The 16,176-nt window shown below is 25.5% G+C and overlaps 1 protein-coding gene across 1 annotated transcript; it reads right to left on the bottom strand.

The window, feature by feature from the left end:
- Positions 1–882: 882 nt before the first annotated feature.
- LOC103575543 (uncharacterized) lies at positions 883–15,119 on the bottom strand. Its single transcript, XM_008555376.3, has 6 exons — positions 14,085–15,119; positions 5,262–5,371; positions 3,363–3,472; positions 3,113–3,263; positions 2,835–3,017; positions 883–2,181 (listed from the first exon to the last, which is right to left on the bottom strand). Exons 1-6 carry the CDS (start codon positions 14,176–14,178, stop codon positions 1,828–1,830), a joined length of 1,002 nt encoding a protein of 333 aa, XP_008553598.1. The 5' UTR covers positions 14,179–15,119; the 3' UTR covers positions 883–1,827.
- Between the last annotated feature and the right edge of the window lie 1,057 nt (positions 15,120–16,176).

Here is a 16,176-nt window from a genome sequence, read left to right as displayed (position 1 = left end):
TCATACAAAATTTGACGTAACTTAAATTTAATCTACTGAATGAACGTTAAAGTAAAAAAATGCCCGGCTGATCGCGATTTTGAAAACAGTCACTCGATTTAAATTTATAATCTGTTATAAAATAATTTGATACATCATATTTTAATATATTCAGATTCACAAATAATTATTTATCAGTAACAATTTTTTTAGTTTAAGATTTTTTCATAAAAATTATAAAAAACGCATTAAACAATTAAAGTGAACGACTAATGGTACTGAGCGGGTATAGGGACTCTTACCTTAGATAATTTATCTCATTAACAATAAACTGAGCTAAGTAAATTTTAAATTAATAGTCACGGTGCTTTTATAACTCAGACACTTCTAAATTTGTTACCTAAAGTATTATTGTCGTTAAGACACAGAATTCTATTGACCGACGAATTTAAATAGCTCAGACAAATCTAATTCTATTGCTTGAGGTTCTTTTGCATCTAGAATACGTCTAAATATATTCTTAAAACTTCCATCATTAATACATGTATTATTTTAAATATTTTAATAATCAAGATCGATCCCTTTTATTTAAAAATTATTCATTAATATATTCAAGTGTTAATAGAAATTTTAATTTATCGATTTTTTGTATTTACCCAGAATTTAAATATCTATCATTTTTAAGTGTTTTTTTTAATGGTATCCATTAACTAATAAATATTTTAGAAAATATTTCCTGTTTCGTAAAAAAATTAAAGTTGATTAGTTCGGGATTTTCCATTACGCTTATAGATAAACTTAAGATAAATAAATATACAGTTTAAATATCTAGTAGAAAAGGAATTTATAATTAAAATGTATGATGCAAAATTTACGAAGATTTATCCATTATTATTATCATTACAACTGTGAAGTTAAAAATATTATTGACAAATTTTGAATAATATCAATTTAAAAAATTTAGTGATTAAAAATAATTATTCATAGAGTTTTAAATATCAAATTAAGTATAAAAATTTATAAACCCTGACGTTATTTTATAATCATTCAAAACAAATATTTAATTACTTTGCGTAGCATGTAATAAGTTTATGATTTTAAATTTAAATTTATTTATTTAAGCGGTTTTATTATTTTTTTGTCACAGAGTAAAATAAAAAAAAAAAAAAAATTATTAAATACGCTGAATCTTTAAGTACAAATTTATTATTTATTGCTGGATATGCCAGACTGATTAATCGTGCACGTTTTATATATCACGGTTTACACGAACAGACGTAAAACTCTCGTGGTCTTCTTTTTTATTGACATTTAATTAATAATTAAAAGAATTAAATTTAATTATTGAAAAATTAATGAAAGAGATACCTACGAGATATTATTGGACGGTTCAATGAATCGGTTTCCTCGACTCTGTTATATTTTTCATGGTCTCGTTTATCTCTATTTCAATTGAAAGAAAAAAATTAATTATATCAATAATATTATCATCTAATTGATACTGAAAAATAATCATCAATATTACGGAATCCAACATATTTAAATGCATTTAAATTATTATCATTATTATTTAATCGAAAGACCACGAAAGTCAAGAAAAAAAAAAGAAGAAATCCATTCGCAGGATTATTAAATTTATACTATTCAGTCTATTGCGATTGCTATTTATTATTAATCGCAGTAATAAAAACTCTTCAGCTACACAATCAGATATTGACAATACAGCTTTAAGAGTCGAAAGAATAATAATAAGTGAGTTCTTTGTCGCAATCCCTTGTTGAAATAAACGTGATAGTTATTTAAAATGGTAAGTAACACGCCAGGGAATTATTGTAATTTCAATTATTATTAAGAAGCATAAGCTTCACGAAATCGACGCTGAAGATGGTGATACGCCGACAAAACGCCACGTTTTTTTTTCTGAAGACGACACAGCACCGGTTCTTGAGGCGGATTCAAGATCGATGTGTCCAATGTTTCAACCTCGGTCTTCTCATCGGGTTTAACGCAAAATCCAAGAGTATGGCGGCTACGTGGACAGTGTTCGGGTACAACTACGCGATGTTTCAATGACACCATTTGTTGATTGGTCCATTTAGCCAAAGTATCGCCAGCACAAACGAGAATACCTCCAGGAAAGTATCCTACACGTGACCAACGATCACTATAAATTGACTTAACTTCAAAGCCACTTTCACAGTCCTGAAATATAACAAAATAATTAAAAATATTACTAATTATAATAAATATATAATGATAATAGTGATGAGATCATTGGTAATAATTAAGTAATTAAGTCGATAAAGATATATTTGTTAATCATCATTCCAATGCAATCCACATGTGTCATCATATTGTCACGCAACTCGTCACAAGTCAACTACATTTTTTCAAAGATCAAGTTCTTAAAATTTTTTCATTAACTTATCACATCTGTTGTTTATTATATAATACTTTATATAATAATTATTAATAAATATATATATAAAAGTAAAGATTATTTCATACTTCTGAAGACAATGAAATGTAAAAAAAATCTTGCTTACAATCCAATCTATAAACTCATATATTTATGTAATAAAAAATATCAATATAAGAATAATGATTATAATAATAATAATAAAAATAAAAAAATCCAAAAATAAAACTGTGTCAATTTTTTTACCATGGCCTACATCCATTTGTAGTGTTGAAAGGGTCGTACTGGTGACGTAACATCACCATTTTTTTTTATTGAAGAATAATTAATCATTGATGTGGTTTCTTTTATTTGGTCAAGATGATTTTTTTGAATGATTAATTTTGTTCTGAAATCTATCAATAAAAAAAAAGTAATAACAATTTTAATTACTTACCGAAATAAAAAATGAAAAGGTCCCAGTTTCAGAGCTTGGTCCAAAGCGCATCTCCCCACCCTTCATTGAGTATGTGGGTGAGTAGCAAATCATTCGGAATGAGGAATCATTGCCGGAATTAAGAAGATTGGTGTGCTTGCTCAAAAAGTAATCCGGCGCTTGACCCAATCCTACTGCGATAGCCTATGCAATCATTCTTTCTTAGTTATACTTTTTTTTTTTTTTGATTGAATGCATAACTAGAAGAAGGCTTTTCAAAAAACAGAAAAAAAACATACGATGAGAAGTCTTGTTGTAAGTACTTTGAAGTCTTCCACAAGATTATCCACTGAATCGCGGAAAGTTGGAAGTTCATCATCTGGTAGGATTGTATCTTTTCCGGAAAGTATGAATTCGTGTCTGGATTCCGTTTCTCTCAATGATGGTCCCCTTTAATTAATGAAAACACAATAATTTAATTAATCATCAATCAAATAAACAGATTTTTATAGTAATCTTATTGAAAAAAAATTTTAAAAGTCTACTTACTCTTCGGTCTTTATGTATCCCCTTTGAGAAGGTGCAACACATTCACATTTGGCACGAGACTTTTCTGGTAATCCACAAAAATCATCCAATACTTGGTACACAGTCTTTGTCTACAAAAAAAGAAAAAAAATTTATCAAAAATATATTTAGATAAACAAAAATAAGTATTTAATATTTATTTATTTTAATTATTATTTTGAAGATTGATTTATTATATTAATGTTTTACTGACTGTTTAAACGAATGAAAATGTCTATAAATCAATGAAAAAATAAAATTTTCAAGGAATTAAAACACATTATAGTGCATCTGGATAAATAATTGCCGAGTTTATGTTTCTTAATCCAATGTCTCGGCAAAAAGGAAGATCCGTTTGCTAAGAAATCATATTGTGAATACGAGTTATAGTATTTTTCGGCACACCAATATAAAGACAAGTTTTATTATATTATTTTATACCAGGAGTATATTAAAAATATATCATAATAACTTTGATTCACTTAATAATATGTATATCTATATAATTTTTCTTTTATCATTCCTGACGCACGGTGTACGGTGATGATGATGATGATGCAGTTGACGAGGTCATTCATTTGTATTTTAAACAGATGCAATAGCAGCAACATCCACACTCTTTATTACAAATATATATGTATGTATTTTTATACTGAGATTCTTAGAATAACATAAAGGGAATACGTGTATATCAATGTTATATCCTGTCAAGATAGACGTTATGATAGGACAAAGACACTTCTTTTATTTTTTTTTTTTTACTTCTTATCACATGGGATTGATAATTCATATGTATATATATATATATATATATATATATATATATATATTTGTTATGTCTTACTTTTATTTAGTCTGAAGTATATATTGTCGTTTTTTTTTTGACGGCTTAGTAATTTAATATATACTATTTTTATAAATTTTATATCAACTATTTAGACTTAATGTGTAATATAATATTTAATAAATGAAATAAAAATAGTATAATGTGGATTGTAAATTAAAATACGTCATATCAAAAAATAAATATTACACATAAAAATTGAATGATGGAAACAGAATTTACACCCACTTTTAAAATACTTGATTACAATTAACAAATTTAATGCTATTTTAAAATAAACATAATCAATGAATTATTAAAGTCAATAAAAATTTTGATCTAAGACGTAATTACTTGTTAGCAATTAATGTACCAAGTCATAGACGGTTGTAAGCAATTTAATTTTAAAATTCAATCACATTATTGAAAGAGCGCATTTAATTGATTAACTGAAGCTGCACTAATAGAATTTGATTGTACAACTAATTGATTGATGAAATAATTAAAAATAAAATTAGTTCGAGGCTATTATAAGCATCACTCAATAACTAATAATCATTGTGTTACCTTTTTTTTTTATACTTTTGCTAGTAACTTTTACATGACAAATTGTGAAAGGTTTAAAAAATATTTTTAAATGTTTCTATTTTTAAAAAATTTTTATTTTATTATACTACTTTTTTTTCTTGTATACGAACAAATTATTTATATTAATTCTATTAGAAAAATAATCTATGAATTTATTGATGATAAGATAAATTGAAACACACGCTGTGATTCTCAATGACCATTTACTGACTTTATTATGAAAAAATATATGCGCACGGATGTATATAAAATGATAATAATAACAATCATAATAATAATAACATGTTCTTGGATCTGGAATATCAATGTAATTAATGACAAGGTCCAAGACCTTATCTGTGGACTCTTGAAACTACTTAAAAAATTGAATAAAAAAAAAAATAATAATAATAATAGTATAAAATATATCTAACGTTTATTTTATTAGTTGAACTTATAATTTTTAAAATATTATATTTAATAAAATTTACCTTTCTGAGAGAAACACCATGATTAACAATAATAGCAAATCCTTTTTTTGCTAAAGCTCGTACAAGTTTTGTAGAAACTTGTTTAGTGTGGATTCCCTTCGGTGTATTACCTGAAAATATAAATAAAATTTATTAGAAAAAAAATAATGATCATTTATTAAAGCAAAATTATTTATTTATTTATTTATAGCATTTCTGCAATCTAAAAATAATACATACAGATGCTTCGGCTTGTTTATAATATATGAGTAATAAAGAAAATTACAATTTGAATTTTTCAACACATCAATACACTAAAAATTTTTCAGTAGAGCTTTAGCTTAAGTTATTGATAAATTAAACAATCGTTTTAAATATTTAACTGAAAAATTGAATATTCAGTTAAAAAATAAAGAAAAAATATATTAGTTTCCACTTAAAAATAAATTACTTTAATACAGAAAATGTAATGTTTGTAATTGTTGTATTAATTTGTTTTATTTCGCTGATTTTATCATTAAACATATATATATAAGTGGATGTATAGCTTTATTCTTTATATAGAAAAATTTGTTTAGTGCGGAAAAATTTTTTACAAGTTATTTTAAGCATTTATCAGTTACGATAATTTGATTGTTAGAATTGTCAGCAAACTACAAAAACTGTATGTATATTAATAGTATTGCCTCTGACGTATTGAAAGATAATTATGAGAATTTTTTAAAAGAATGCATCGAACATGATAAAAAAAATTAACAATGAACAATTTGATAATAAAAAATTAATTGTTACTTGATTTATCATTAAATACAATAATAATTTTATGAAGGAGATAATTAATCTTATGAGAATAAATTAATACAAAGTAATTAATAATTAACTCAGTTAATTGAATTTAATGATCTTAAAAATGCTAATGAATATGTTGATTATAAATGAATAAATTTATTTTCATTTCCTACTTCCCTAAACAATTTAATCTCCAACAATTTTAAAAAATTAAGTAGAGACTAAAAATTATATTTAAAGACATAAAATAAGTTACGATTTTTCTATGAAAGATTTATGCAACTATTTTACTCTCGAATGTTCGTGATGACGTTTTTCACTACTACAGTTATTCTGATATTATATTTTATTTGTTCTTACGTATGATACCGCTTTTTTTTTTTTTTTTTTTTTTTCATCCTTTTATCTTACTCTCTTTCTATTTCACAATTAAATATGCGCAATATTTATAACAAAAAATCAATGTATATATATATATATATATAAATAAAAATAAAATATAACTGAAAAAACGAATAAATCAAATAGTTTTTTTTTATTAAAAAATTTATCCAGACATCTTTGTGGATATTTTTGTCTAGTGCATTTCTGAGTCACTTTCATGTGTCGTGGAATCTATTCTGAGCCACCCTTCTAATTTATATATTTAATTTTACTTCAAATATACATTACTAATTAGCAATATAAGAATATTAATTAAATTATCAATTACATTTAAAATTTAAAAGAATAATAAATAATATTAATTAACTCTCAATAAATCAAAACAATCGACTATTAAAAAATAAATATTTAAAAATCAATATAAAAAATAATTATCAGGATTTTAACCTTGGTTAAACGACCTTATCAGTTACTCCACGACCTCACAAGAATTGCAATCAATTTAATTTCAAATCCATCATACATCGTCGCTGTACTTTTGTCTACACAAATTATTTAATTCCGAGGATAACAATTGTCGGCTTTGCATACAAAGAACAAACGTCACAACAATCGTAAATGATTCATGTATCATACACGGAAATCTAACGTTAATTCTCTAAGTTCTAGATTTTATTTATTTACTTAAACTTTATTTTTCTTTTTTATTACTGATATAATACGTCACCTTGACATTCAATTGAGATTTATCTTAGCCGCTATTACTATTACATCTATCATATATTATTTATAATTTCTTTTTTTTACAACTCAATAAATTAGCAATAAAACTTTTAGCGTCATGTTCTCTTCGGGATTCTAGCTGTCGACACCTTACATTATTATTTCTTTACTTCCTTCTTGTACCATCAATTATATACACATCGTTGACGTTTCACGTAAACAAAATTAATTTGATGGCTATATAGGTTTTACTCAAAATTTACATCGTGACGTTCATTGCTTTTATTTTATGCATTTTTATTTTTAATAATATAAAGCTTTTTTTAATTAACATTAGTAATTATTATTTTATTTGTTGAAATTATAACACAATCTATAATGATTTTTTATAAAACACTTGTGAACTAAACGTTTTAATACATTTCATTTATCTGACGTATTTTTTTTTTAATAACTAAATTATTGTATCTTTTATTATATTTTTATTTATTTAGAAATTGGGTTTGATTTTGAAAATATTTAACAAAACACCCACAATGTAATTTATCATTATGTATTATTAATATTACTATTATTGTATTACTTTAAAAAAATAATTCAAATTTAAAAATTAATAAAATTTAAATATAAACAGCGGATATAAGATAATGATAATAATCTTATTAAGAAGAAATCTAAAATGCGTCAAACCAAAATTGTGAAATATTATAATTATTATTTATGTATTTTATTATTTCATTTCAAACTATATTTTTTTGTCGACTAATGGACCACTTGTGACGCACTTACATAAAACTTTAAGTCTACAAAATATTAAAATACAACTTTAATTTATTCATTTTTTAATTAATTATGTATGAGAAAAAAATATTATTTTTTATTTTCGCTTAAATTATGTAGTGTCTATAAGTAAGCATTAATTCGACATATTTTTTTTATTAATATCTGGTTAATTTGAAAAAATAATGTTTACAAGTGAATGGTACAAAAGTGATAAAGTAAGTAAATAATAAAAATTAATGTAACACTTGTAATAATAAATTAATAATTAATAGATGACATTCATTCTATAATTTTAAAAAATATATGTATGTATTATAAAAAGCCAAGACTTTTTAAAATTAAATGATTAAATTTTAATCATACTTATATATTTTTTATTTAATGACTACGATAATAAGCAATAAAATGTATCTGACTGCAATTAAAAAATTGCAATCACAATGGAAAGAAAACATGAGAGATTAAATGGATGTTAATCTTTTTACAGTTTGTCTTTTACTGTTTTTCAGTGATCATATTATTTATCTGAAAAATTATCAGACATGCTTATCGCGGTAGTAAAGCAAAGAATAATAAATTAAAAAAGAAAAAATAAGAACGAGAAAGAAAGTTGTAAATAGAAGCATACGCGTGAAGATGATTTTCTAGCAACGGCCACGTGATTGCAAGTCTTGGGCTAAAATTTCAATTAATTTACCTCATTCAAATTTTTGTTCATCTATATCTATATCCATATCTATAGTAGACAATATTATTAACCTACAAAAATGATAAGATATAAAAATATAAAACATTAAATAAATATTTTTGAATAACAAAAAAAAATGTAATTAATGATATTCAATTGTATAATTTACATCTATCAAATTGATAAATTAATTTTATAATTAAATGAAAATATTTTAACGCAATTAAAATTTTTTAGTTTAAAAAATTTTCTTTCTACAAACACTTTCTCAGCATATATGTCCATCGAAGGATAGAAAGTCGGAATGTATATATAAAGAATTAAGTAGTGGGAAAGATAAGAAAAGTTAAACTACACCCTTGTAAAAGTGTTAAAGTGGAAATTAAAAGAAAATTTACTTTCAATTAATCATAAATTTTTTTTCTCATAAATTAATTCGTTATTAGCAAATATAATAAATTATATTTTTCATGTTTGCAAAATATAACTAAAAAATAAAAAAAAAATAAATTACAAAAATGACAAGAAAAAAATAATTATTGCATTTAGACTTTAACGTCATAAACATTTTTATATGTAATGCCACGATGTCTCAATAAGCTTATAGTATTTCAATATTTTTATTATTTGTTATTAATGATGAATATGACAAATATTTTTCTTTAATATACGTCAATCAAAAACGAAATATGTATGACAAAAAAAAAATATTTATTCTAATGAATATATCCTAAAGGAATTTTTATTTCCATGGGCACTATAATATTTTAAATGTTACATATATTACAATAATTGGCTTTAATTGTCTGATCTAGGCGTGAATATTTAAAATTGTATGTAAAAAAAACACACATGTTTCTAAATACATAAAATATAATTATTGTGTTATGTATAATTTGTTGAATTGTTTATTTTAATTAATTAAATACGTAATAATTTATATTAGTGGTTTTAGCTGACCTCGAAACTCAGTGAATAGAAGAATTATATATGTAATGTTTTAAATGAATGTAACAACATAACTAAATACATACATACAAGCTGATTAAGTATTATAATAGACTCGACCATGACGCTATGTATAATATCAGTTTAGGGAAACCAAAACTGAACTTTCGATTTTGTTATTTGTATATATATTATTATTATTATCAAATATTTTTGTCATTATTGTGTTTCTGTTTGTCATTTTAGCAGATAAAATAAACAATAATAAATCAGTATGTACTAAAAAGTATCATCAAGTTATTGAAATTCTAAGAATTTATTATCATGTGATTTTACAGTTAATTAAAAGGAAAAAAAATATGTGAGCAATCAATAATAAATAAAAAATAAAATTGTTTAATTAATGATAGGAAAGTTGTGCAAATTTATTTATTTTTCAATCAGCATGTCTCAAGAATCGGTTTCTAACTTTCGCTCGTCCCTGAAAGTGACTGTCGAGGACACTTTAGTATTCAACGTCTGTCTATTCCATCCCAAAGCAATTTAGCACCCGGAAATTAATGGACAGATAAATTTATAAACAATCAATAACAACATATGGTAAACAAAATAACGAAAATTATAATAATAATTTATATTTTGAAAATGTTATATTTTTTTTTAGTTAAAAAAAATTAAATAAAGTCTGCGGTTGGTGATTCAGCGATTACGGTTAACGCGGAAATGATAAACTTCGTGTAGAATAGTCGTTTTAACATTTAGCTTTGCTACATCTACATCTAGTCAACTGTAGGCTACATTTATGTATATATGTAAGTGTTACGTCGATATGCAATACATGATAATGATAAAAAAAAGTGTACCACGCAAAAAAAGAAGGAAAGAGAAAAGTTAAAAAAAGAAGAAGGTATAAAATAGGTATGGAGTTCACAGTTGCGGTGACACGAGGCAAGCAGCTGATCAACCATTCTCCATACATGCGCATTTTTTTCCAGGGACGAATTACTCGTGTATAACTAACAAGTCTTTCAATTATACGTGATTCATTACTAAAATAATAGGTTGCATAATTTAATCAAAAAATCTAAAAAAAAAAAAAATTAATAATAAATAAATATACGTAATCGTTAATAAAATAATCCAGGTCGGAAGAAATTCTTGTTTTTAAACAAATCATGAATATATTTTGAAATACGAAAAAAATTTCGTTTATAAATATATGTATTTATATATACCTTAATAAAGGTGAAGGATTAAATTTGAATGGAAAATCCTTGATTTAATTTCGAGGCCTACCTCCAAAGATTATTACCCAAATGATTGCTCCACGAATCAATTAAAAATTGTTAATAAGATTTTATTATTGGTACTGTTAACTTTAAAGTGAATAAAAGGTAATGTATAAAATTTAAATTTGCGTTGAGTTAGTCATAGATTTTATTCTCAACATAACGGAAGTTAATTATATGAGCATCGAAGCATCACACAGAGACAATACCGTCGCGGATCATTGACTCAAAGAATAATAAAAATAAAAGATAATATATGAAATTAAAAAAATAATAAAGAAAATTGATTTTAAGTAAATAATAAATAATAAAATGAGGTCAACCTCTTACATATTGAATCTTTGGCACGGAATACGTTATTCAATTGCCCAATATAAAAAGTAAGAGGTAAAACGATGATACTGTAGTACATATATATACTAATATATACCACTTAAATGCAGATGATACCAGAAACAATTAAAATGTATGAACACAAGTTTATAAATGTTGCCACTAAATGAAAGAATTATGAGGACAACTTAAATAGATTTTATTAATTGCAGAGCATTGACATCAAGTATATTCAAATTGATTTTAATGTAAAATTAATATATACTTTATAAATGCATTTTTTCATTAATTATAAAGAAGTATTTAAATATTTAATTAATGTAATTATACATGAAAAATAAATAATTAGCTCAGTGTAAATTTAAAAATAAATGAAATTTATTATAACTTGTAGTTTTTTTTTTAATTGATATTATTAATAAGTGAAATTATATAAAAATATTTAATTGCTGTTATACTTAAAAATATAATGTGAGAAGCTAAATTTATATAGATTAAATTTTAAAATAAGAAAATAAGGTCATCAAAAAATCTCAGAGGGGTCACGCAACAGGAGAGAAAGAGAGAGAGGAATGAACGTCTCATCGAGTTCGTGTGTCGCCAAACTAAATGCGTATGCGTATTCCGGTTGTCGTTGGCCGTTTGCCCGGTGTGCAAAAGACCTACTATATAGTATAAAAATTTAATATAATACTGGCAATAGTAATTGGTCGTAGTAATACATATATGAAAGAATAATAACAGTAATAGTGAGTAGTAGTGTAGTTGTGGTAGACGACCAAACCTAACGTCTATCCAAAAGAAAGACATCTCTACTAACTATCTATATACATATACATACGACAAATAGAAAGAAACAAAGTCTTTGATAGTAGATAGTTTATAAAGTGTCTGCAGTCTATAGTCTAGACACACTAAACTCTCTCATCTCTTCTCATTGAATCATCAACTCCCACTTAACTTATTTCATTAATATCAATCTTAAAAGACTTGTAAGTCCGCTCTTCGATTTAACCCTTCAAATTAATCTATTAGTGGTATGTAATTTTCGTTTAATATCACGAGTGTGCGGCTATACATACAATAATAAAAAGAAAGAGTAAGAGAATTAAAAAATTGTCGCACGAGTATATATTTACTCTGTCAATTGGCATCAAAGTGATCGTTCAATGTGGCAATATAAATTATATAGAGCAGTTTAATTTTTATATTTAATGATTCAAGTGCTAAAAATCATAGATGTATTACTGCATCTATTAGAGAAAAAAAAATCATATGAATAATTATTTAAACTATAGATAAGTTGGATATATTATGGCACCCACTCATGGCCTACATGTAATGTGGGCAAAAAAAAATGACCATGACTCATAAGAGAAATGAGATACATACTATTTAATGCATATGCGTAAGCAATAGTGTTGGTTGCTGGATGGATTGAAACACCCAGTATCAAGTGAAGAATGTATAGTAGGGATAGATAGGCCCTTCGCGTGGAGACTAAGGGAACAAAGTCTATATGTTGTGTGTGGGTATATATATATACGTCAGACCCATACCAACTCGACTTGGCAATTCTCCATCATCTCCAACTACTGTTTGTACATAAATGTTAGTAAATGTAATGTATATATATGTACATCACATGTGTAATGTCCCGGCCTCGTATCGTTTCTCGTTGCTAGGCAACCATTGCAACCGCGCGTCACTCCTTCCTGCTGTCTTTCTCCTTTCCTTCTTTTACAACATGTAACCTACAATTGCCAGCTACAATACTTTATAAAAAATATTATATTAATTGTTTCTATGTCCGCACAATAAAATATTAATTAAATTGTACTATTTTAAAATATAATAAATGAATTTTTCAATCTAATCAATGTATTAATGCGTTAAGAATTTTATTGTTAACGATGATAACTAATGGTATAAGACTTGTAATAGTTTAAAATTCTTTGTTAAATACCATGAGAATTAATTAACACACGCACGATGATTCACTTAGATATTTTATACTTTTAATTATTTATCCCCTTTGGAAATATTTCACGTTCTATTTTATTATTTTTGTTTTTTATACTGCGCTCTTTATGTACGACAATGGAGCACTAGAGTGAAAGTTGATCTCTGTTATGATGTTTTATTAATTTAATTTTCAAAGCATTTAAAAATAAAAAAAAATAGTTTTTATTAGCTCAAGTTGTAGAACAAAAAGAAATATTGAATTAAGTAAATTTAAAATATTATTTTCACTAAATGTACTATGCAGATAAATTGATATATATTTTCTGTTAATACATATTGGGTTTCAAAGGAATTAATTGAACGAATAGCAGTTAATGTATGATACCGCCTACTTTTTTTTTTATTTAATTGCGTTCGTGTTTATAATCAAGACTTGAAGAGTCACTCGTTTATAACGGCGTTCATGCAACGGTAAGTTTGATCAGATTGCATTAAATGCTATCGATTATATGCTGTTTACTCAAGTTACTTAAAATCTCATTTGAATATACAAACAAACATTAAACACTGAACTAAAATAATGCCATTGTAATAAGACATTTAGTAGGTAAGTAAGTAAGTCAGTAAGATTGACGACTATAGGATTCAAAAAATGAAATAAAATTTAAAAAATAAATTTTAAAATTCAGATCATACTTGATCTCAGGCTCGAAATCAAAACTCAAAGGTCGAAGTAAAATATTCACAAGCTATAGAAATTACTACTGTATTATTGTATGTTCCATGTTTAAAAGTTTTTGTTTGTGATTTTAAGATTTTCACTTATCAGTAAGCTTCAGCAAACAAAAAAATTTTAATGTTAAAATTATAAAATTTTAGTCAACCTCCAGACATCATTGTAATGTCATTATTATTTTATAAATAATAAATATAAATACTTACTGTTCAAGCAGTCGAAATTAATTATTGGAACTTCGTATCTGCTGACAAGAGTACTCTCATCGTCATTGGTAAGAGTTGGAAATATGACAGACATTTTAATAGTTTTTTGTTTGTACAGATAGTCAAAATATTAAAAACTGATGTATTATCTGTTAGTGTACTGGATTTTGAATAAATGAACAGAAGAAAATGGCAAAATAATATTATTGACTGATTGGATGTTGGACGACCCTTAGAAGCTGATGTTCTTAGCTGTATGAGTATCTCAGGCAGGTCGTCGTCTTTTCGTGTTGGTCGTTGTCGTTGTTGGTAATCCAAAGTCTTCCAACTTGTCTTCCCTTTGGTTCTTATTCTCTCTTTACTTCACAATCTCTTTCCACCGCCCTGCTTCTTGGTGCTACCTCGCTCTGGTTGGTCGCTTGCCACAGTCCTTCTATTTTTCTTTACCTAATGGACTTTTTCTCTCTTCGTTTTATTCCTTTCGCTTGTCTACAACTTTGTCTTACTCTCGCTTACTGTTATTATAAAACTAACCAAGTAACTTTAAATACCTTTCAGTTTGCTGAAACTATTAGTTTTATTCAAAATTGCAGAACTCAGTTATTCTACTCCAGAGTAAAGAGGATCTCGAAGTACAAGAACCCTTTGGAACTGTGAAAAATTACCAAATCAATCAATCAATCCGTCAATCACTTCACCAGCCAAGCATCAACCACTTAAATATCCATGAAAATATCATAACGCTTAAATTCACAACTGTTAACTTTTAAATTATTATACCACCAACCGAACTGATTTATTTTATTTATTTATATTGATTTCAAATAGTTATATGAGATTCAATAGGTGCTATGATAGCTTCGTGATTTCTAACGGTAACCGTATGAATATTGTTTATGGTAAGAGTGAAAATGCAACAAATATGCGTGTACGTGGCTGTGAACTGATGGACACATGCTATGCTTCTCGTCTCGGTGGCGAACAAACAAGAACTGAGTGGAACTCAGCGTCTGTGAGCGTTTTTACGGGGTAACACGTTCACGCTTACAAACTTAAAATGATGCCGGACGCGCCGCCACGGAAAATACACGAACATTTACGACAATAACCGAACAACCAACGAAACATACCGACATTAAACGATTTGTTAAATCGGCCTTGGTGTTACTTTTTTGTTAAAATTTGAAAATAAATCACGGTCATGTTTTGTTAATGAATATTTTTTTTTTTCATTTTAAATACTAATTAGCTTAATGAATAAAAAATAAGTTTTTTTTCTGCATTATTTAAAATATTACTGTAATTTTATTTTTTCATTTTATTCAAACGATAAATTATTTTAAATTAACCCGCCTTTTATTTATCAGTTGTTTTAATTTTTATTAATAAAATGTACCATTACTCTTAATAACATTTCTGAGTATTTATAATTGTTTTCAAGTGTTAAAGAACTGTATAAATAATTTTTTTTAGATAAACATAAAAAATAAATTGGTTGCAATAATAAATTTTTTAGATTTTTAAATTTATTAAATTTTATTTAGCTGTTAAATTTTATTCTGATACAAGACTTTTTATGAAAAAAATCTATGCTTTAATGTGGATAAAAAATAAAAAATAGAATTGTTACCTTTAAAGATAAAATAAATAAATAAAAATTATAAAAGTTAATTGTTGATGGTAGTCCTCGGCCGTAACGGAATCATACTGACTCCTGTATGATAGCTCCCGGTAAATTTTAAATACGAGATATGATGTTCTGTACTGTGTCTCCCCACTTACAACAATACAACTTATATATGTATATATACGTAAATCATAGTACAACACATGTATACTTAACGAATATATACGCAAATAACAATTTACCCTCACGATATCGCTCACCTCTAATAAACCGTCTCTCTCTACCTTGCAATTATACTTGTTTCGAAATTACTATGTCTCAGTCTTATAATATCATGAAAAATCAATGGAATATTACAACTTACTGCAATATAGTAAATAATAAATGGATCCATATATTTTTTAAACTATATATTATTTTTTTAATACATAGAAAAAAAAATTTGTTTAAAAATTATTGACAACA

The sequence above is a fragment of the Microplitis demolitor genome, chromosome 8, assembly GCF_026212275.2.
Source record: "Microplitis demolitor isolate Queensland-Clemson2020A chromosome 8, iyMicDemo2.1a, whole genome shotgun sequence".
In the NCBI taxonomy this organism is placed as follows: Eukaryota; Metazoa; Arthropoda; class Insecta; order Hymenoptera; family Braconidae; genus Microplitis; species Microplitis demolitor.
This window is presented reverse-complemented; position numbering and strand designations above follow the sequence as displayed.